General features: G+C 44.1%; 1 protein-coding gene and 1 pseudogene across 1 annotated transcript in view; both read right to left on the minus strand.

The window, feature by feature from the left end:
- Positions 1-22934, minus strand: part of LOC103107797 (transmembrane protein 180) — a 36952-nt gene that overhangs the window by 8113 nt on the left and 5905 nt on the right. Inside the window, exons 2-6 of the mRNA XM_007516610.2 lie at positions 19767-19948; positions 17645-18367; positions 8697-8851; positions 6695-6778; positions 2239-2361 (exon numbers count right to left, since the gene is read on the minus strand). Of these exons, the coding sequence (XP_007516672.1) occupies positions 2239-2361; positions 6695-6778; positions 8697-8851; positions 17645-18367; positions 19767-19916 (1235 nt within the window). The 5' untranslated portion in view covers positions 19917-19948. The remainder of the gene's footprint in view (positions 1-2238; positions 2362-6694; positions 6779-8696; positions 8852-17644; positions 18368-19766; positions 19949-22934) is intronic.
- LOC132533303 (U4 spliceosomal RNA) lies at positions 22628-22793 on the minus strand (annotated as a pseudogene).

A 22934-nucleotide genomic window follows, 5' to 3' on the forward strand; every position in this document is an offset into this window, starting at 1 on the left:
GCAACAAAAGGGAAAATAAATAAATAAATAAATAAATATGACATTGTGTCCACTAGGGATGGAACTGGAGCTGATTATACTTAGTGACGTAAGGAGGTGAAGGACAGCTGGGGAATGATTTCACTCTTATGTGGAATAGAGAGAACTGAAACACATGAACTTGAAAAAAAAATCAACCCAGAATGAAGACTTTGGGAGAACTATAGAGGTAATCATGGGGTGGGGATGGGGGGGGGTTAGTGATGGGAGCACTGTGGGACTACACCCCTATTAGGTTTCTTAAAAATATTTGTATTTATTTGCTCATGAAAAAGATAGGCAGAGAGAGAGAAAGAACCAGACATCATTCTGGGACATGTGTTGCCAGGGATTGAACTTGGGACCTCATGCTTGAGTGTCCTGTGCTTTATCCACTGTGCCACCTCCTGGACCACCACCCTTATTAGTGCATGATCTTGTAAATCAAATAAAAACGAAGCTTTCTTTTTTGCTTCATTTTACACCAAAGAACTTATGACCAGATGACATGCTATGTTTTGTTAATTTATTTATTTGACAGAGACAGAGAGAACATGAGGAGGAAGGGAGAGGGAGAGACAGAGAGACAGTCGAAGCACTGCTTCACTGAAGTTTCACAAACTTCCCTCTGCAGATAGGGACCATCTTGAACCTAGGGCTTGAACCTGGGTCTTTGTACATTGTAAACATGTGTGCTCAACCACGTGAGCCACTGAAACCCCCCATGTTATGTATTCTACTTGTCTTTCTTTTCTTTTTTAAAATGTATTTATTTGCCTGTATGAGAGAGAGACCAGAGCATTGCTCAGCTCTGGTTTATGGCTATGCCAGGGATTGAACCTGTGACCTTTGGAACCTGGGACATGCGAGTCTTGTCCTCTAACACTGTGAGCTCACTCCCTCTCTTGGCATGTCGGCACTACTAGGGCAGAAGGCCGTGCTGTCTTGTTCAGTGGGGGTGTGGGAGGCTCTCAGTGAATAAATGAACTCCAGTGGGAGTTCTCTTGTGCCCCTGGACTTCTGTCAAGCTGCTCTTTCTGCCTGAGATGACATCATGCCAGATTCTTTTTTTATATATTATTTTAATTTTGTTATTATTATTATTTTGCCAAATTCTAAAGGAGAAATCCAGCTTAGTCTCCAACACCCAGCTCAAGACCCCTCCCTCTTGTATGAAGCGCTCCCTGACCCTGGGTAGAATAGGGTGGAAATCTCAGTTTTACCTTGTCTGGCCTGTCACGTCTCTGACAGTGGCCTGATTGGTCTTCCATAATCAATGGAGTTTTGTTTTTCTTTTAAAAAATATTTTTAGTTTTGGGCAGGGGTAGATAGCATAATGGTTATGCAAAGAGACTCTTGTGCCTGAGCTTCCAAGGTCCCAGGTTCAATACACCACACCACCACCATTAGCTAGAGCTGAGCAGTGCTCTGGTTTAAAAAAAATAAATGCGTGGTCCAGGAGGTGGCATAGTGGATAAAGCATTGGACTCTCAAGCATGAGGTCATGAGTTCAGTCCCTGGTAGCACATGTACCAGAGTGATATCTGGTTCTTTCTCTCTCCTCCTATGTTTCTCATTAATAAATAAATAAATAGAATCTTTAAAATAAATAAATAAATGGGGAGTCGGGCGGTAGTGCAGTGGGCTAAGTGCAGGTGGTGCAAAGCGCAAGGACCGGCGTAAGGATCCCGGTTCAAGCCCCCAGCTCCCCACCTGCAGGAGAGTTGCTTCACAAGCAGTGAAGCAGGTCTGTAGGTATCTATCTTTCTCTCCCCCTCTCTGTCTTCCCCTCCTCTCTCCCTTTCTCTTTGTCCTATCCAACAACAATGATATCAATAACAACTATAATAACTACAACAATTAAAAAAAACAACAAGGGCAACAAAAGGGAATAAATAAAGGTGGAGGTATGATGACTTACTGACCATGAATGGGTGTGAAATTATATCCCTGAAATTTTACCATTTTGTAAAGCTCTATTAAATCCCTAATTAAAGGGGGGGGGAATAAAAAGGCTTATGTAAAGAATGCCCTTGAAGAGCCTCCTATTTAAGCTCCTTTGACATTCATAATGCTTTTTTATGACAGCTTGCTCAAGCTCTACATGTTAATGACTGGTAGTATCCAAAGTCCAAGTTAACTGCCTAGTAACCACGCTAAAAGATGGAGCTCGCGTTCCTGTTCCTCTCACATAGTTTCAGGGAGGTTTTCACACTCTACCTTTTGTTTGGGCTTCCATATCCATACTGGGCGAGCAGGGAGACTGTCACCATAGGAGCCAGAGCCTGAGCAGGCTTGGTAAACAGAGCATTGATGCCAAAGACCATTGAGGACAGGGGCCACCTGAAATAAAGACAACCAGCGTCTATGTCACACCCAAATCGTGTGTGTGTGTGTGTGTGTGTGTGTGTGTGTGTGTGTGTGTGTGTATACATGTGTGTCTACCTTTCACCCTAACTACACAATAACAGAAATAGAGTAGAAATAGAGTAATAATTATAATTTTTTTTTGCCACCATCATATGAAATGAGAGAACAGATTAACTTGTCCACAGACACACAGCTGGTAAGTAGATTAGGATTCCCGCCTAAGTCTGTCTGCACACTTTCATGAAGGATTATTTTCATGTAAGATTCTAGTAAGAAGGGGGTCCGGCGGTAGCGCAGCAGGTTAAGTGCACATGGCGCGAGCCCCCAGCTCCTCCCCTGTGGGGGGGGGTCCCTTCACAAGCGGTGAAGCAGGTCTGCAGGTGTCTTTCCTCTTCTCTGCCTTCCCCTCCTCTCTCCATTTCTATCTTATCCAACAACAATGACATCAATAACAACACTGATAATAACCATAACAATGATAAAACAACAAGGGCAACCAAAGGGGAAAAGAGATTCTAATAAGAATTCCACTTAAGCATTTTTGGGTAATGGTGGGTTTTTGTGCTTTGTCTTGTTCTGCACTAGAGTCACCGCTGGGGCTTGGTGCCTACGCACGACTCCATCCCCGTTGGTAATTTTCTTTTCTTCCTTTTTATGATAGAGAGAAACAGAAAGAGAGAGAGAGAGAGAGAGACCTGTAGCACTGCTCTACCACTCATCCCCCCAGCCCCAGCAGATGAGGGGACCGGGGACTTGCACTCTGGCCCTCATGCATGGTAACCTGTGTCCTACCTAGTACAACATAGCTGACCTGTCAGGTTCTCTGAAGCATGTGATCTAGGTTACAGAGGTAACTCCATTTTACACCCTACCTCCTAATACATAATTATAAACTATGGGGATATTTTTTAGAAAATATTTTTAACATTATTTATTTTACAGGACAGAGAGAAACTGAGAAGGAAAAGAGGATGGAGAAGGAGAGAGACGGACACCTGCAGCACTGCTCCACCACTCGTTGAAACTTTCCCCCTTGCAGGTAAGAGGGGGGTAACTTTGTTTTTATGCAATGGTGCTTGAACCCAGGTCCCTGTGCATAGTAACACATGCACTTAGATAGGTGTGCCACTCCTGGCCCCTACAATAGGGGAGTATTAAGTGTTATAATTGTCACACGTGCATCTGGCATCAGCAGATCTGAGACAAAACTATCTGACTCTTGGTAAGAGGGCAGAACAGAAAAGCACAATTGTAACAGTAGCCGCTTAGCGGGAAGCCCCGAGCATGCTGAGTGGTGGGAAGGATCTGTCACAAGGTCTGTTGAATCGGATCCCTAGCATTTGCCTCTGTGCAAGACTCCTAAGAAGCGATTAGCAAATATTTGTTGAGTCAACACAACTCTCACAGAGGGCTGGCACAAAACTGGAATAAACCAACATACACTGTGCTGGCACCTGTTGGCAGGCAGCAAATAATGGTATTGCTCCCTTTCCAGTCTTAGAGACATTTTATTGCATTATTCCCAGTCTCGTTCAAAAAGAATTTGAGAGCTGTAAACTGTTAACTGCAGTAATGCCTGATAGCTTATCTGTCTTTGCTTGAGTTTTAGTCTTTGGGAGGCACTTTTGTTTCCATGTAGTGTTGAGGATCCCACTCAAGACTTCTGATAGAAGACCCCTATGCTCTATCCCTGGGCCAATTCCACACAACTCATATTTATTTCCTTTGTGTCGCCCTTATTGTTGTTGTTGTAGTTATTGTTGTTACTGATGTTGTCATCGTTGGATAGGAGAGAGAAAAAAGGAGAAAGGAGGGGAAGACAGAGAGGAGGAGAGAAAAATAGACACCTGCAGACCTGCTTCACTGCCTGGGAAGCGACTCCCCTGCAGGTAGGGAGCCGGGGGGCTCGAACCGAGATCCTCACGCCAGTCCTTGCACTTTGCGCCATGTGAGCTTAACCAGCTGCGCTTCCACCCGACTCCCTGTCTTTGTTTTTTAGATAGAGACAGAGAGGCAAAGAGAGAGTGAAAGAGAGAGACTACAGCATCAAAACTTCCTTCAAGACTCAGGGAGCCAAGTTCAGACTTGGGTCCTGCACATGGCAAAGCAGTGCGCTACTCCAGTAAGATATTTGGGGGGCGAGGTGGTAACACACCTGGTTAGTACATACACTACAGTGCCCAAGGCCCTGGGTTCAAGCCCCTGGTCCCTACCTGCAGAGGGCAAGCTTCACAAGTGGTGAAACAGGGCTGCAGGTGTCTCTGTCTCTCTTCCTCTCTATCTCCCCCTCCCCTCTCAATTTCTCTCTGTCTCTATCCAATAATAAGTAAATTTTTAAAAATTAAAAAAATTAAGTGAGCTGTTTTGTCAGCCCACAGTTCATTCATTTCTAATTTACTTTTCTTTTAAAATATTTTATTATTTTATGTATCTATTTTATTCTTTATTGTACTTAGTAAGAAAGATATCTGTCTCTCCCTCCCTCTCTCTCTCCCCCCTCTCTCCCCTTCTCTCTCAATTTCTGTCTCTATCCAAGAAACAAATTAATTAAAAAATAAAATGAGTAAAAGAAAAAGAGAAAGACAGACCTAGGAGATGACACCGTGGATACGGCACTGTGTTTTCAAGTAGGAGGTCCTGAGTTTTATTCTTGCCATCCTATGTGCCAGAGTGGGGCTTTAGTTCTCGTCTTCTCTCCTCTCTCATAAATAAATAAATAAGACTTTTAGGGAAAGGAAAAGGGGGCCATGCAGTCTACATGTTTGTCCAGAGGCAGTAAAGAATGTGCATATCTTCTATAACCTGTAAACCAGGACACATGTCCTTGGGTTTTATAGCTCATGGAAAACACGTACAACCAAGGCAAAGAACAAAACCTCTCATCCCCAATTTACACTTATTCCAGTAAGAAGGGATAAGATGGACCTTGATTTGTCTTTTTGAATTTTGAAATGTCACAGAGCAAAGGTCATTTTGTCTTATCACTCAGTCATAAAGTATTTTTTACAATGTATAGAGTATAAAGCACTCTAAGACTTCATTTTGGTTTCTGAGATTTGACCCTATTATGTGGTGTTGGCTATGTCAGCCCAAGGGAGGAAAAATTATTATGTCCTGGAGCAGCACTCAGTGGAGCATACATCTTTTTTTTTTTTTTTTTTTTGCCTCCAAGGTTATTGCTGGGGCTCTGTGCCTGCACCATGAATCCACTGCTCCTAGAGACTTCCCTTTTCTTTTGTTGCCCTTGTTTTATCCTTGTTGTGGTTATCATTGTCATTGTTATTGTTGTTGGATAGGACAGAGAGAAGAGGGGAGACAGAGAGGGGGAGAGATAGACAGACACCTGCAGAGCTGCTTCACCGCCTGTGAAGCAACTCCCCTGCAGGTGGGGAGCTGGGGGCTCGAACTGGGATCCTTTATGCCTGTCCTTTTGCTTTGTGCCACCTGCGCTTAACCGGGTATGCTACCGCCCGACCCCCCAGAGCATACATCTTATCATACACAAGGACCTGGGTTCAAGTCCCCAGTCCCCAGCTGCATAAGGAAGCTTCATAAGCGTTGAAGCAGTGCTGCAGGTGTCTCTCCATCTCTCTCCCTCTCTGCTTCTGCCCCTATCTGAGAAGAGAAAAACAAAAGAAAAAAAAATGGTCACAGGGAATGTGGAGTCATCGTTCAGGCACTAAGCCTCAGCAATAAACCTTATAAAAATATAAATAAGCATAAACATATATATAATCTCCTTCCAGAATCAAGGAAGAGTTGCTTAGGGCACACAATCATGAAAACCTTATGGGGGGGAGGGTCAGGCGGTAGCATAACTGTTTAAGCGCACGTGGCGCAAAGCACAAGGACCGGCATAAGGATCCTGGTTCAAACAGGGCTCCCCACCTGCAGGGAAGTCGCTTCACAAGCAGTGAAGCAGGCTGCCGGTGTTTATCTTTCTCTCCCCCTCTCTGTCTTGCCCTCCTCTCTCCATTTCTCTCTGTCCTATCCAACAACAAAGGACATCAACAACAGCAATAATAAGCACAACAAGGCTACAACAACAAGGGCAACAAAAGGGAAAAAAAATGGCCTCCAGGAGCAGTGAATTCATGGTGCAGGCACCAAGCCCCAGTGATAACCCTGGAGGCAAAAAAAGAAAAAAAAGAAAAAGAAAGAAAGAAAAAGAAAATCTTATGATATTCTGCTCCCTAGTTTTCAACGATGTCCCTCAGAAGTGTGATTTGCAGTGGCAAAGTAACTGAGATGTGAGTTCTTGCTCACATGTGACTCTGGTAGCTAGTATCTGGACAGGTATACTTACTGCCGACTGAACTTGAGCAAGTCTGCGTCGACCACGTCAGCCAGCGGCAGGTGAAACAAGCACAAAGAAGCCTGCATGGTCACCCTAGAAACAATTTTTAAACATACACATACAACTATTATAACTTAGACACAAATTTTGTCTAAACCAGATCAACATCAAATGGAAATTGACATTTAGTTTGTGAAAAGTAAAGTTGTATATTAGGCAATTATTTCTATCCCCCCATATTAGATATTCGTGAATATATATATTCTTTTTAAAATGAAATACTTTTTAAAAAAAATTATTGGGAGTCGGGTGGTCGCGCAGCGGGTTAAGTGCACGTGGCGCAAAGTGCAAGGACCGGCTTAAGGATCCCGATTGGAGCCCCCGGCTCCCCACCTGCAGGGGAGTCGCTTCACAGGAGGTGAAGCAGGTCTGTAGGTGTCTGTCTTTCTTTCCCCCTCTCTGTCTTCCCCTCCTCTCTCCATTTCTCTCTGTCCTATCCAACAACGAACAACATCAACAATGGCAATAGTAATAACCACAACGAGGCTACAACAACAAGGGCAACAAAAGGGGGAAAAATGGCCTCCAGGAGCAGTGGATTCATGGTGCAGGCACCGAGCCCAGCAATAACCCTGGAGGAAAAATAAATAAAATAAAATAAAATAAAATAAAAAATTATTTACTTATTCCCTTTTGTTGCTCTTGTTGTTTTACTGTTGTAGTTATTGTTGCTGTTGTTGTTATTGCTGTCGTTGTTGGATAGGACAGAGAGAAATGGAGAGAGGAGGGGACGACAGAGAGGGGGAGAGAAAGATAGACACCTGCAGACCTGCTTTACTGTCTGTGAAGCAACTCCCCTGCAGGTGGGGAGCCAGGGGCTCAAACCAGGATCCTTATGCCTGTCCTTGCACTTTGTGTCACCTGCATTTAACCCATTGCCCTACCACCTGACTCCCAAAATGAAATACTTTTATTGACTTTTTTTTTTTAGTGGGGAGCTGGAAGACAGCTCACCCAGAAGAGCACACACTTTCCCATTCCTTAGGGATCTTGGTTTGAGCCCTGAGCCATCACGTGGGACATTCACCAGTGGTGAAGTGCTGTGGTTGGGGGTCTCTCCCTCCCTCCCTGGCTCTTACCTTCTACCTATATTTAAAAAAAAAAAAAAAAAAAAGAATCTGCCAGGAGCAGTAGAAGCATGCAGGTATGAAACCCTTAGTAGCAAAAAAAAAAAAAAAAAAAAAAAAAGATTATTAAGCAAAGCAGTGGCATATATTCTAGAAGCAATACAGCTGAAAGAATTGGAGAAACTGGGACTAGAGTAACAGGATTAATCATGTAGAATGAGGCACACAATCATGAAAACCTTATGATATTCTATGCCCTAGTTTTCGATGATGTCCCCTCTGTCCCTCAGAAGTGTGATTTGCAGTGGCAAAATAACTGAGAGGCGAGTTCTTGCTCACATGTGACTCTGGTATCTGGTATCTGGACAGGTATACTCATACTGTATAACTGTAGAATGTTCCACAGAATCCATCCATATAACAGATGGTGAGGATCTGACCCAGAGGAATAGCAGTGGGAACAGAGAAAGGATAGAGTCAGAACATAGAAGGAAGACAAAGTTACTAATAATTAGTCCCTTACTGGTTATAGGAGACAGTTTTTCAGTCTCTGCCTTAGCCAAGCAGAGCCATTACCCCAGACATCACAAGAAGGCGTGGCTTGGGGCAAGGTCCTTCGTTGATTATGGCATTTATGCGCTTTGATTGGATAGAAGGAAGCACTTAATGTCACTACAAAATTTAGTGTGTGAAATTCATTCAAAAAAGAAGGAGGAGGAGGAGAAGAAGCTATTAACTAACATTCTGACAACTTGCCAGATAAGTACAATGACTCTGCCTGAAACTGAATGTCAAACACTGTTGAGATCCAAGATGTTTCAGTGCTCAAAGGGTGAATGTTGAGACCTGGTGTCACGTAAAGGTGCGCACTGACATCTACTTACATGATAATGATGAGATACAGAGCCAAGAGATAATAGCGTTGTTGTCCGAGAAGTAACATGACAATGGAGGCTGTTCCTTCTAGGTAGAAAGAAATCAAGATGAGTTTATAGTAACCAAATTTCTTCAGCCAGGACTGATGGACAAGTACAAGGCACTGAAAAGGAAACAGATTGACACTGTGTGACGATGGGACCCTGTGAATCTCGCTCAGGAGAAAATAAAACATTCTTAGCAAAATAGAAAAAAAGAAATTAATTTGCTTCTCAGTTGTAATCAAAACACATAATTACGATACTATCTACCATAATTAAAAATGTTATTATCTACCTAGAAATAACTAAGGATATCAATATTCTTTTTCATCTTTGCTAAAGATTTATTTACTTATTAATGAGAGAGAGAGCCAGAGCATCACTCGGACACATAGAATTCCAGAGATCAAACTCAAGACCTCTTCCTTGAGAGTCCAGTGTTTTATCTACTGGGCCACCTTTGGGTCACATCAATGTTGCAAAATAACAACAACAACAAGAATAGGTCTGGGTGGTGATGCAGAGAAAGAACACAAAACTTTCAAGTATAAGGTCTTGAGTTTGATTTCCCCACAAGGTATGTGCCAGAGTGATGCTCTGATCCCCTCACTCTCTCACTAGTAATGAAATAAATGTTTTTATTTTATTTTATTTTTTTAAAGATTTTATTTACTTATTAATGAGAAACATAGGAGGAGAGAGAAAGAACCAGGCATCACCCTGGTACATGTGCTGCCGGGGATTGAACTCAGGACCTCATGCTTGAGAGTCCAAAGCTTTATCCACTGCGCCACCTCCCAGACCACAAAACAAATGTTTTTTAATAAGTAAGAAGTGTTTCCCATAAACAAGCCAGGAAATTGCTTGTTACATTTCTATTTTCATACTTACACAAAGAGATTTTACCCAGATGGACCATATGTAAGAATTTGTCTAAGAAACAACACAGCTACGCAGTGATGGGAAAGGTTCTGCTCAGGTTCGGAATGAACCCAAGTTTCAAAACCTGGATTTAAAGTCTAGGATTCACATATCACACAGTAGATGGAGCAAATACTTGTTGAAACAATAAATAAACCACACCTCCATTTAAGCCTGAAATGTTTTTTTAAAATATTTATTTATTCTCTTTTGTTGCCCTTGTTGTTTTATTGTTGTTATTGATGTCATTGTTGTTGGATAGGACAGAGAAAAATGGAGAGAGGAGGGGAGAGAAAGACAGACAGAGAGGGGAGAGAAAGACAGACACCTACAGACCTGCTTCACCGCTTGTGAAGCGACCACCCTGCAGGTGGGGAGCCAGGGACTCGAACCAGGATCCTTACTAGGATCCTGGCGCGTTGCACCACATGAGCTTAACCCGCTGCGCTACTACCCGACTCCCAAACTGATGTTGTTTTTTTATCTAAAATCAAGCACCACTAATCAACAGTGATCTGTGATCCTAGCTATATTTTTTCTGATTGTGTTTGCCGCCTAGTTATTCTATAATACAAAGATCCAGATTGAGGGCATTTCTTTTCCTGGCATTTCTTGCTCTCAGTGAAGAGCTCATTGTTTTGAACTGAAAAAGTTTGTGCTAAATACACATCTATACATTCGCAAAGATGAGAAAACACCCTTTGTTTTCAATAATAAAGTTCACTGTTTAGCCCTGAAAAGTCTTCAGTAGCCAATGCATGTACATTACAATCAGAAGAGAACTTTGAATGACGATGTGGAATACAGATGTTCTTTAATAAACATTAAGTGTTCCCTCCCCCCCCAGCCAGATTTTTCTGGCTTCCTTCTCTGCTCTCAAGGAACAAGAGTTCATTTTTTCAGATTAAAAACTAAGACTCAGCAATTGACAGGAGCCAAGTCATTTCTTCGAGCTCTGTAAAAGAAAGTAAGTAGCACACTCCTACAAGCCCCAGGATATTTCCTAGTGCAATAAAAACATTGTAAAAACCAAGGCTATTCCATGGTTCATAAAATTACACACTGCCACAAATGGAAGGGAAGCTTCTTGTTCCAAATTCCTCCTCATACATAAACATATACGATACAAAGAATAATGCAGAAAAGAGGTCATGCAGAGTGAAAAGAACAAGGTTCTAAATCCTATGCCCCTGGGTCTAACTTCCATCTTCATTGCTTTTATATTTATTTATTTATTTATTTATTTAAAAGAACAAGGTTCTAAATCCTATGCCTCTGGGTCTAACTTTCATCTTAATTGCTTTTGTATGTGTGCATGTATGTGTGCATGTATGTCTGTCTGTATGTATGTATGTACGTATTTTATTGCCACTAGGGTTACTGCTGGGGTTTAGTGCCAGTTCTATGAATCCGCCACTGCCAGAAGCCATCTTTTTCTGTGTTTTTTTTTTCTCTTTAATTTTTATTAGCTAAGAGAGAGAGAGAGGGAGAGAGAAAGACAGATACCTGTAGACCTGCTTCACCACTCACGAAGCATCCCCTTTGCAGGTGGGGAGCAGGGGCTTAAACCCAGATCCTTGCGCTTAACTATATATGCACCACCTCCGGGGACACCACCTCCTGGCTCCCCATCTTCATTGCTTTTACCAGCTGTGTGTTGGCAGACAAATTATTTTGCCTCAAAAGCATTTCCCTCAAGTAACTCTCTAGCTTTTTTTTTTTTAATATTTATTTATTCCCTTTTGTTGCCCTTGTTTTATTGTTGTACTTATTATTGTTGTCGTTCGCCGTTGGATAGGACAAAGAGAAATAGAGAGAGGAGGGGAAGACAGAGAGGGGGAGAGAAAGACAGACACCTGCAGACCTGCTTCACTGCCTGTGAAGCGACACCCTCCCCTGCAGGTGAGGAGACAGGGGCTTGAACCAGGGGCTCAAACCAGGGGCTCGAAGTGGGATCCTTACACCGGTCTTGTGCTTTGTACCTCCTGCGCTTAACCTGCTGCGCTTCCTCCCAACTCCCGACTCTCTAGCTTTGTCTCCTTTATCACAAACTTGGCATAGAAAGCCCTTGATAGGGAGTCAGGTGGTAGCGCAGCAGGTTAAGCACAGGTGGCGCAAAGTGAAAGGACCAGTGTAAGGATCCTGGTTCGAGCTCCAGCTCTCCACCTGCAGGGGAGTCTCTTCACAAGCGGTGAAGCAGGTCTGCAGGTGTCTGTCTTTCTCTCCCCTCCTCTCAGTCTTCCCCTCCTCTCTCCATTTCTCTCTGTCCTATCCAACAACAACGACAGCAATAATAACTACAGCAATAAAACAGCAAGGGCAACAAAAGGAAATAAATAAATAAATATTTAAAAAAAAGAAAGCCCTTGATAATTTTTGTTTGTTTGTTTGTTTGTCTTACTCAATAAATATCTAAGCCAATGGTGGCTATTAGAACAAAAACCACAAAAAGAAGTAGGCTTTTTTTTGTTTGTTTGTTTTTTTAACTCAAGTAAAGCCTTCGACAAACTGGAAGGCTGACTCTCCACTCATCTGTCCGGGAAGCAGGAGTTGGTGCAAGACTGTGTCCCAGCCATCGTGTTGCCAAACCTTTGCCAAGGAAGCAGAAGCAAAACTGAGATAAAGGTCGCGCTGAGCCTGCAGTGAAAGTCCAGTCACCATTTGCTGAACTGAAGGTTTTTTTTTTTTTTTTTCTGTCTTTCTTCTAGATAGAGAGGGAGAGACAAAGAAAGAACAGACAGTACCGCACCACTGCATGGCTTGTGGAGTTTCCCCTCTGCTCATGCTCTGATGTGGTGGCCTGGGCCTTGAACGGTGGGTGACATGTGTCATCTACCTGGTGAGTCCCCTGTTGAGCTCACTGCACAGACTGAAGTCTTTTTTTTTTTTTTAAGATTTTATTTATTTAGTAATGAGAAAGATAGGAGAAGAGAGAGAAAGAACCAGACATCATTCTGGTACATGTGCTGCCGGGGATTGAACTCAGGACCTCATGCTTGAGAGTACAATGCTTTATCCATTGCACCACCTCCCAGGCCACCAGACTGAAGTCTTATTTGGGTTTTTGTTGTTTTCGACGGGCTATGTTGTTTTCGCTGGGCTGGCTTCACGGGCGGGTAACAGACGACCAGGGACTCATGGTTGAGCTGTAGGCAGTATCTCTTTATTCATGCAGGACGCAGCGCAATCTAAGCCGAGCTGAGCTAAACTAAAGGTACTGTACTCTAAAACTCACAATGCTGTCTTTATATATACTTGCCAAGTAAGGTGGAAACAGGATGTGACATAGAGAGGGTGGAGAGAAAAGTGACTGGTGAAAATCAGAGTGTGACAAAGAGGGGGCAGAGCAGGCGAGAATCCTATCACTGAACCACAAATGCCCTGGAGGGAGGGTGGAACTTGTTAACAGTGGTTATGTAAATAGAATGAAGTGGTTATGTAAATAGAATAGTGTTAAGCAGGGGGGATTGAAACCAAATGAAACAGAAGGGGTCTCATGCATACCAACAGGTTTTTGTTTGCTTTTGCCACCAAGACTATTGCTGGGGCCCAGTGCCTGTGCAAACCCACTGCTCCCGGTACCTATTTCTTTCTTTTTTTAAAATTTTTTTTTATATTTATTTCTTTTCCCTCTTGTTGCCTTTGTTGTTTTTCATTGTTGTTGTTGTTAATGATGATGTTGTTATTGTTGGATAGGACAGACACAAAGGAGAGAGGAGGGGAAGACAGAGGGAGAGAAAAAGATAGACACCTGCAGACCTGCTTCACTACCTGTGAAGCGACTCTCCTGCAGGTGGGGAGTCGGGCTCAAACCAGGATCCTTACGCCAGTCCTTGTGCTTTGCACCATGTGCACTTAACCGGCTGTGCTACCGCCCGACTCCCACCTATTTCTTTTTTTTTATAAAGGGTGAGAGACGGAGAAGGAGAGACGGGGAGACACCTGCAGCACTGCTCCACCCTTTGTGAAGCTTTTCTTCTCCACCTCATAGGTGGGGACCAGGAGTTCAAATCTGGGTCCTCAAGCCTACTAAGGAGTGTGCTCTACTGGTGAGCCATCTCTCGCCCCTGATCAAGCCTTGAGGATAAGAGCTGACATTTCTAGAGTGTTTATCTGTGCTGGAAATCTTTTTTCTTTTCTTTTCTTTTCTTTTCTTTTCTTTTCTTTCTTTCTCTCTCTTTTTAATTTTTTTTTTACCATTTCTACCTGTGTTTTGAATGTTTAAATTAATTTGCTCTTCATAACAATTCCATGAGTTAGGTACTATCTTAATTTTCATGTTACAGAGGAGGGAGCCAAGATGCAGAAAATTTTAATCACCTAGGGCCACACAGCAAGAAAGCAGGGAACCAGACCTCTTTCTCTCTCATGGACCAACTCCAGAGCCTTGCTCTAAACCTACCTCCCATTCAGCCTCTCTGATGGGAGTGGGATAGGGAAGGCTCACAGACCTGCCTAGAGAGTTATTAAAGAGCATGAACACTTCTTTATTCTTTTCTCCTTTCATTAATTTCACTCCCTGTAAAAACAAGCTAGTCCTAGACCAGGAAATAGCTCAGCTCAGTGGGTAAGTGCACTCTTTATGGTTGGGCTGAAGGGCTGGGTTCACGCTTCAGCACCATGTGAGTCAACATGAACAGCATCAAAGGGACTTCCGAGGTAGCCGAATAGTGTAGTGCTCCCTACAGATGCACTGCGGGCCCCACCACTATCAACTGGTTTTGGTTATGCTTTTTAGATTTTTATTTATTTAGTAATGAGAAAGATAGGAGGAGAGGGAGAAAGAATCAGACATCACTCTGGTACATGTGGTGTCAGGGATTCAACTCAGGATCTCATGCTTGAGAGTCCAATGCTTTATCCACGGCACCGCCTCCCGGACCACACAGCTGTTTTCATTATTGAAACTGCCAAGCTGATGGGGCTGGACGGTGGCGCGCCAGGTTAAGCGCACATAGTATGAGCGCAAGGACCCGTACAAGGGTCCGGATTCCAGCGCCCCCCGCCCCCCGCTGCTCCCCACCTGTAGGGGGGTCGCTTTACAAGCGGTGAATCAGTTCTTCAGATGTTTATCTTTCTCTCTACCTTTCTATCTCCCCCTGTCCTCTCAATCTCTTTGTCCTGTCCAATAAAAAATGGAAAAAATGGAGAGTCAGGCGGTAGCGCAGCAGGTTACGCGCAAAGACCAACCGGGTGAGGATATTGATTCGAGCGCCAGGCTCCCCACCTGCAGGGGAGTCGCTTCACAGGCGGTGAAGCAGGTCTGCAGGTGTCTGTCTTTCTCTCCCCTCTCCATCTTCTCCTCCTCTCTCCATTTCTCTGTCCTATCCAACAATAGCAGCAGCAACAACAATAATAACAACAACACCAACAATAGAAAAAGGATTGCCACTAGGAGCAGTGGATTCATAGTGTAGGCACCAAGCCCCAGAGATAACCCTACAGCAAAAAAAAAAAAAAAAAAAAAAAAAAATTGCCATGCAGGAAAAAAAAAAATCTTCTTATAACAATTTATTTAAAAAATATATTTATTTATTCCTTTTTGTTGCCCTTGTTGTTTTATTGTTGTAGTTATTGATGCCGTTGTTGGATAAGACAGAGAGAAGTGGAGAGAGGAGGAGAAGACAGAGAGGGGGAGAGAAAGATAGACATTTGCAGACCTGCTTCACTGCCTGTCAAGCGACTCCCCTGCAGGTGGGGAGCCAGGGGCTCGAACCAGGATCCTCACGCAGGTCCTTGTACTTTGTGCTATGTGCGTTTAACCCGCTGTGGCACAGCCCAACTCCCAAAAAAGTTATTTAACAGCGTCTACTTATCCATGAATTATGAAAACAGGAAAAATAATCACAGGCTAAGTTAAGTTATATGTTTACAGTATGTACTTAGGTTATGGGAAACTATGTTTTTTTTGTTTGTTTGTTTTTGTTTTTGCCTCCAGGTTGCTGAGGTGGCTCAGTGCTGACACTAAGAATCCACAGAAAGGGAAAGAAAAAGACAGTCACCTGCAGACCTGCTTCACCACTCATGAAGCATCCTCCCCGCAGGTGTGGGGAGTGGGGGGGGTTTGAACCCAGATCCTCGCACGTGGTGATGTGCGCGCTTAACCCAGTGTGCCACCACCCAGCCCCCTAAGGGAAAAAATCTGATTCCTCAATTCTATTAATGATGGGGAACAAAACAACAGCAGGCCTGCATATCTTTGAAGGACTTGCCCTCTGCACTAATGGCCAGACCATGGAATTTTACTAACACACTGGAATTTCAAGACTTTCTTTTCAACCAAGTGCTTTTGAAATCTAGCTTCAAGGATTTCTGACCAAGTAACTCTCCTTTCTCAAAACAGTCATAGGAATTCTTGATGACCCAAGTAAACAAACAGCATGCACACAGGAAATTGACTTTTCTTCTGCTGAGGTTTAAATGAGACTGCCCAGGGGAACAAAATTCCAAAGGGGGGGGGGGGTGTCAGGCAGTGACGCAGCGAGTTAAGCGCATGTGGCTAAGCCCGGGGCTCCCCACCTGCAGGGGAGTCGCTTCACAGGAGGTGAAGCAGGTCTGTAGGTGTCTGTCTTTCTCTCCCCCTCTCTGTCTTCCCCTCCTCTCTCCATTTCTCTCTGTCCTATCCAACAACGAACAACATCAACAATGGCAATAATAATAACCACAATGAGGCTACAACAACAAGGGCAACAAAAGGGGAAAAAATGGCCTCCAGGAGCGGTGGATTCATGGTGCAGGCACCAAGCCCAGCAATAACCCTGGAGGAAAAAAAAAAAATTCCAAAGCCAACATGTTTAAAATATTGGAATGCATCCTGACAAAATAGCTCATGGGCAAGGGAGACAGTATAATGTTTCTACAAAAGACTTTCATGCCTGAGGCTCTAAGAACCCTGTTCAATCCCCAGCAACGTAAGCCAGGGCTGAGGAGTGCTCTGGTCTCTCTCTCTCTACCTCCTCTACTCTCTCTCCTCCCTCCCTCTCTCCCCCGTCTTTGTTTTCTCTGTATCTTTCTCATTAAAATAAATTAATCCGGGAGTCAGGCTGTAGCGCAGCGGGTTAACCACAGGTGGCGCAAAGCGCAAGGACCGGCGTAAGGATCCCGGTTTGAGCCCTGGCTCCCCACCTGCAGGGGAGTCACTTCACAGGCGGTGAAGCAGGTCTGCAGGTGTCTGTCTTTCTCTCCCCCTCTCTGTCTTCCCCTCCTCTCTCCATTTCTCTCTGTCCTATCCAACAACGATGACAACAACAATAATAACCACAACAATAAAACAACAAGGGCAACAAAAGGGAATAAATAAATAAATAAATAAATATAAAAAAATTAATCCTTCAACATTAAAAAATAGTTCAGTTGGTTAGTGTGTGCATGGTCCAGGTTTAAGCCTGATCCCCACCACAATGAATGGAATTTGGTTTCTCCCCTCCCCCCTTCTCTGCTTTTCCGTCTTAATCTAAAAATGCATAGATAGTATTACAGTGTTGGCTGTCACTGGGTTTCCCTTCCTCTTTCCCTGTTAGCCCTTGTTTCCATTATGATTCTACTGAATCTCACACAATGCCTGGGACTAGGTATCTTTGGGTCTCTCTAATAATCATGTGCCATTTCTTCCAACTGCTGAGATGAGTGGGGCTTGTTAGGAAAGCCCCCAGGGGGAGTTGGGTGGTAGCACAGCAGTTAAGCGCACATGGCACAAAACACAAGGACCTGAGTAAGGATCCAGGTTTGAGCCCCTGGCTCCCCACCTGCAGGGGAGTCGCTTCACAGGTGGTGAAGCAGGTCTGCAGGTGTCTATCTTTCTCTCCCCCTTTCTGTCTTCCCCTCCCCTCTCCATTTCTCTCTGTCCTATCCAACAACGACTGCATCAATAATAACTACAATAATAAAACAAGGGCAAGAAAAGGGAATAAATAAATAAATAAATATTAAAAAAAAAAAAAAAAAGGAATGCCCCCAGGCCCGGTGGAAAAAACAGCTAAGGAGTAGTCTCATACCTGTGGGCACAGAAAGCCTGCCCCATACATGATGCTCCTGATGGGAGAAGGAAGAACATCTCTGGGGACAAGGTGATCTGCGAAGATCATCATGAAGTTGCTGACAAGGGTTAAATGGAAGACTTGGAAGAAATTCATAATCAGGAAGAGACGGAAGTTTCTCTGGGTCAGGATCTGGCTCATCAGTGAGAGGACAGAGGTCCAGGGAAGATCCTGCTCTCCTGGCCAAACGCTGTCCTCGGGGCTTCTCGGGGGCTGGAGACGACGCAGGTAGCAGGTGCCCATGGAAAGGCTGGCAGCGGCGAGCGTAGCAATGACCACAGCGCTGGCCTGGAAACGGGGCAGATTCTCCATGTTGTCAGAGACCAAGTCACAAAAGAGGATGCCGCTGGAGCCCACCAGTGAGGCCACTTGGTTGATTTTGATAAAAGGCAAGCGACTTTCGTGCTGGTTGAAAATCTCTGCCAAGGGCACACACCGGGCCTGCTGAATGAAAGTCAGCGCGCTCTCAAAAGCGCACAGGGAGACCACCAGGTGAAGGCCGCTCAGCCAGTCGCCTGCCTGATAGGATTTCCAGGGGAACCAGGGGAGCAGGAACGCGAGGGCGTAGAAAGGGGCGCTGTACAGAACTGAACTGTGGCGGTGGCCGCAGCAGTCAGTCTTAGGGTTGTTGTGAAAATACCCAGTCAGGTCATTGAGAGCATTCCAGATCAGCAGAATTATCTGCAGAGAAGAAAACATCACAGATGTCTTTTCAGTGGAGCTCAAAGGGGTGAAAACGGAACCCTGAAAATAGAGCCCGGAGAATGGTACAATGAGTAGACTCTTCGATTTGAAAGCGTAAGTCCTGAGTTCAGTCCTTGGCACGGCATGTGCCAGAGTGATGCTCTGGCTCTCTCTCTCTCTCTCTCTCTCTCTCTCCTTTGTAAAGAAAAGCTGCAAATGACAAAGCAGTGCTCTGGTGTCTCTCTCAATCTCTCTCTCTCCTAAAGGAAATTAAAATATCCATATTTTAAATATCTATGCTTGGACTGGGAGGTAGCATACCCAGTAGAGTGCACACGTTACCATACACAGGAATCTGGGTGTCTTGCACCACACCCCTGGGGGGAAGCTTCACAAGCGGTGAAGTAGTGCTGCAGGTGTCTTTCCTTTCTCTATATCTCCTCCTTTCCTCTCAATTTGCCTATAAATAAATAAATAAATAAAAAGAAGGAAAAGAAAGAAAAAAGAAATTCTGCAAATGACTTTTATGCCTGAGGCTCTGAAGTCCCAAGTTCAATTTCCAGCACTACTGTAAACCAGAGTTGAACAGCGCCCTGATAAAAATAAATAAACAGGGGAGTCGGGTGGTAGAGTAGTGGGTTAAATGCATTTGGCACAAAGTGCAAGGACAGGCCTAAGGATCCCGGTTTGAGCCCCAGCTACCTTCTGCCCGTCCTTGCGCTTCGCACCACGTGCACTTAACCCGCTGTGCTACCGCCCAACTCCCTTAAAACTTCTGTTTTTAGTGACAAACTTCTAACAACCTCTTTCCTCCTCAAACGGGATATGGAACAAAGTGGACTTGTTCTTATTTTTATTTATTTAGCCACCAGGGTTATTGCTAGAAATTCATAACTATACAGTTCCACTGTTTCTGATGGAATTTAGAGGGTGAGAGATAGAGAAAAGAGACACCACAGCTCTGGTCCACCATCCATGAAGCTTCCCCAGTAAGTGTTTCCATGTGGCGGTTAGGTCCAGACCATCACATATACCTCCTTCCTGATCTCATAACTATGTTGTGAGAATCCCATCTTTTCAAAATTTTTTTATTGTATTTTATTATTGGATAGAAACAGAGAGAAATTGAGAGGAAGGGGGAGATAGAGAGGGAGAGACACCTGCAGCCCAGCTTCACCACTTGTGAAGCTTTCTCTCTGCAGGTGGGGACCGGGGGCTTGAACCCAGGTCCTTGTGCATTGTAATATGTGCACTCAACCAGGTGCGCCACTGCCTGGCCCCGAGAATTCTTTACTGTTGAAAAGTCGACTCTTTGGAAACCCATAGCAGTGATCAATACAACTACGAGGAAGGAGAAGCTGCCCGAGGTGAAAGGTCAATAAAGGCTCCGTCTCACCTGGGCTTGGTGAAAAGCCACTTGTGAAATCTTATACAGATGTAAAAATAGCTTCACGTAGTAGAACCTGAAGACAGAATTCAGCATTTCCGTCCCGAATGTTGTCAGAGAATACGCCCAAGTGATGGACTTGACATTTGAAAGGGTCATTTTCCACACAGAGGAATTCTTCTTCCTTTGTTCTTAGAAGGAAAAAAAAAAACAGCGTAAGGATCCTGATTGGAGTGTCCGGCTCCTCACCTGCAGGGGAGTCGCTTCACAAGCTGTGAAGCAGGTCTGCAGGTGTCTCTCTTTCTCTCCCCCTCTCTGTCTTCCCCTCTTCTCTCCATTTCTCTCTGTCCTATCCAACAACGATGACATCAACAACAACAATAATAACTACAACAATAAAACAACAAGGGCAACAAAAGGGAATAAATAACTATTAAAATATAATTTTAAAAAAAAGAAGGAAAAAAATAGTTAAGCCATACTGTTTGCCTACAGTGGCAGATGGGTGGCAAAATCTCACTAGAGGATAATTTTCATGCACTCCAAACTACTAGCTATGACTATGAAACCCGGTTTAACATGCCCCTTTTTTTATCCATCTATTCAATACTTTTGAGATATTGCCAGGCTGGCGGTGCACCTGGTTGAGTACACACATTACCATTTGCAAGGACCAGGGTTCCAGTCCCCACTCCCCACCTGCAAGGGGGGGGGGAACTCATCCCAAACTGTAAAACAGGTCTGCAGGTGTCTAACTCTCTTCTCTATCTTCCCCCCTCCTCAATTGTTCTTTGTCCTATCTAGCAAAGTAGAAAGTAAAACCTCGCTGCCAGGAGAGGTGGATTCATAGAGAAATTGACACGTGCAGCCCTGCTTCACCTCAAGAAACCCCTCTCCCCCCCCCCTACAGAAGTGAAGACCAGGGCCTTGAGCCAGGGTCCTTGAACATGGTACCATGTACACTACCCAACTGGGTACATTACCACCTGGTCCCTGCCAGGATTTCACTGGATCTTTGTGGCTGTGCTCCTGGTGGACTTGTGATAGATGGAGAGGGAGAAAGACAGAGAGAGAAGCAGAGACAGCACAGCACCACCTCACCCCTGGCTCCCCCTGTAGGTACTCTTAGTACCTCCATATCGATGTCAGGGGCTGGAACCATAACATGTGTGCTTTACTGGGTAAGATGCCTGCTGGCCCCCTAGATATATTTTAATGCTTCTTTTGTCTTATAAACGTACGATTTCTCTAAGTTCGGACATGCTTCAGTAGTAGCCAGAAACATATGTTTATGGCATTATCGCCCTCCCAGCTTAAAGGGTGGGACAGAAAAGGGATAATGATATCCTTTAGCTGAATCCAGAAAGAAGAAATAGAAGCAGGCTCTTTATCATAGTATAGAGTAGTGAATTCTGTAGTACAGGCTTGTACTGGAAGAGGCTTGTATTCTTCATCTTCTGATAGACTGTAAGTTTGGCTAAATGGACAGACCCAAGATAGATAGTGTAGAGCTAACATATTTTGGTCCTTGCTCCAATCTAGATGACTAAAAAAAAAAAAAAAAGCCTATTGTTTTACCCTATCACTTATTTATTTATCTATTTATTTGATAGAGACACCGAGAAATCAAGAGGGAAGAAGGAGATAGAAACAGAGAGACACCTGCAGCACTGCCTTCATTGCTTGTGAGGCTTTCCCCACTGCAGGGGAAAGGTCTGCAACCCCGAACCTTGGGCATTGTAATATGTGTGCTCAACCAGGTGAGCCACTAACTCCTCCCCGCCTGTGTTATATATTCTACTTATCTTTCTTTTTTTCTTTTCTTTTTAAAGACCAGAGTAGTGCTCAGTTCTGGTTTATGGCTGTGCCAAGGATTGAACCTTTGACCTTTGGCCCCTTTTTCTTACCCTTTCAGAAATTTGATTTACCCAACAGAAAAGGACTATGTAAAGATAGGAACAGGGATCTGGGCAGTGGTGCACCTGGTTAAACTCACATAGTAGTAAGCACAATGACCTGCTCAAGGATCCAGGTTCAAGCCCCTGCTCCCCACCTGCAGGGGGTACATTTCACAAGCAGTGAAGCAGGTCTGCAGGTATCTCTCTTTCTCTCTCCCTCTCTACTATTTCCCACTCCTCTCTCAATTTCTCTCTGCCCTATCCAATAAAATGGAAACAATGGCCTCCCGCCGTGAATTCAAAGTGCCAGCACCGGCCCGAGATAACCCTAGAGACAAAAAAAAAAAAAAAAGAAAAAAGTAGGGAAAAGATTCATCTCTCTTTTACTCTTGATTATACTTATACTTTCAATGTAACACTATGCTTTTGTTATTTTATCTCTAGCTTACTAATCTTTTTGGCCAGGCCTCCACAATCTTACCGAATCAGAAAATAGATACACCACTAAATAAATTGAGAGGTGTTACTTGCTTAAATAATTCTTGGCAATCAAGCAAGTATCCCAGAGAATATTGACAAAGTTCTCAGGAGGGGAGGACAAAGTAGAAGGAAGGTTGATAGTTAATTTTCATTAAATAAGAGTTCCAAACTACAAACTGTGAATATGTAACCAGATCAACACTTGTCCCTTGTTTTTAGCTTCCAGTTGCTGGAGTTTATGCTGGCACTATGAATCCACTACCCCTGGCACCTCTCCAACTTCTCCCCTCCCCCCTTCCCCCATTCCCCATTCCCCATCTTATTTGATAGGACAGAGAGAGAAATCCAGAGCAGAGGAAGAGACAGAGAGGGAGAGACCTCCCTGCAGACCTGCTTCACCACTTGTGATGTGTCCCAGCTGCCGGTGGGGAGCAGAGATTCGAACCCAGATCTTTGTGCGGGTCCTTCCGCATAGTACTATTGTGTGCTTAACTGGGTGCACCACCACACAGCCCAGGCCCCAACACTTCTCTTTCTTATCCATCTACTCAACACTTTTAAGAAGCTACTAGGAGGGAGTCAGGCCAAAGTTTTCAATTAGCAATAATCGCGCCTCGGATAAACCTCATTGGCTACGATACTGCCACTGCACAAAGCTCCTTTAAAAAAAAAATTATTTATTCCCTTTTTGTTGCCCTTGTTGTTTTATTGTTGTAGTTATTGTTGTTGTTGGATAGGACAGAGAGAAATGGAGAGAGGAGGAGAAGACAGAGAGGGGGAGAGAAAGACAGACACCTGC

This window comes from Erinaceus europaeus, chromosome 15 (assembly GCF_950295315.1).
Source record: "Erinaceus europaeus chromosome 15, mEriEur2.1, whole genome shotgun sequence".
NCBI classification, from domain to species: Eukaryota; Metazoa; Chordata; class Mammalia; order Eulipotyphla; family Erinaceidae; genus Erinaceus; species Erinaceus europaeus.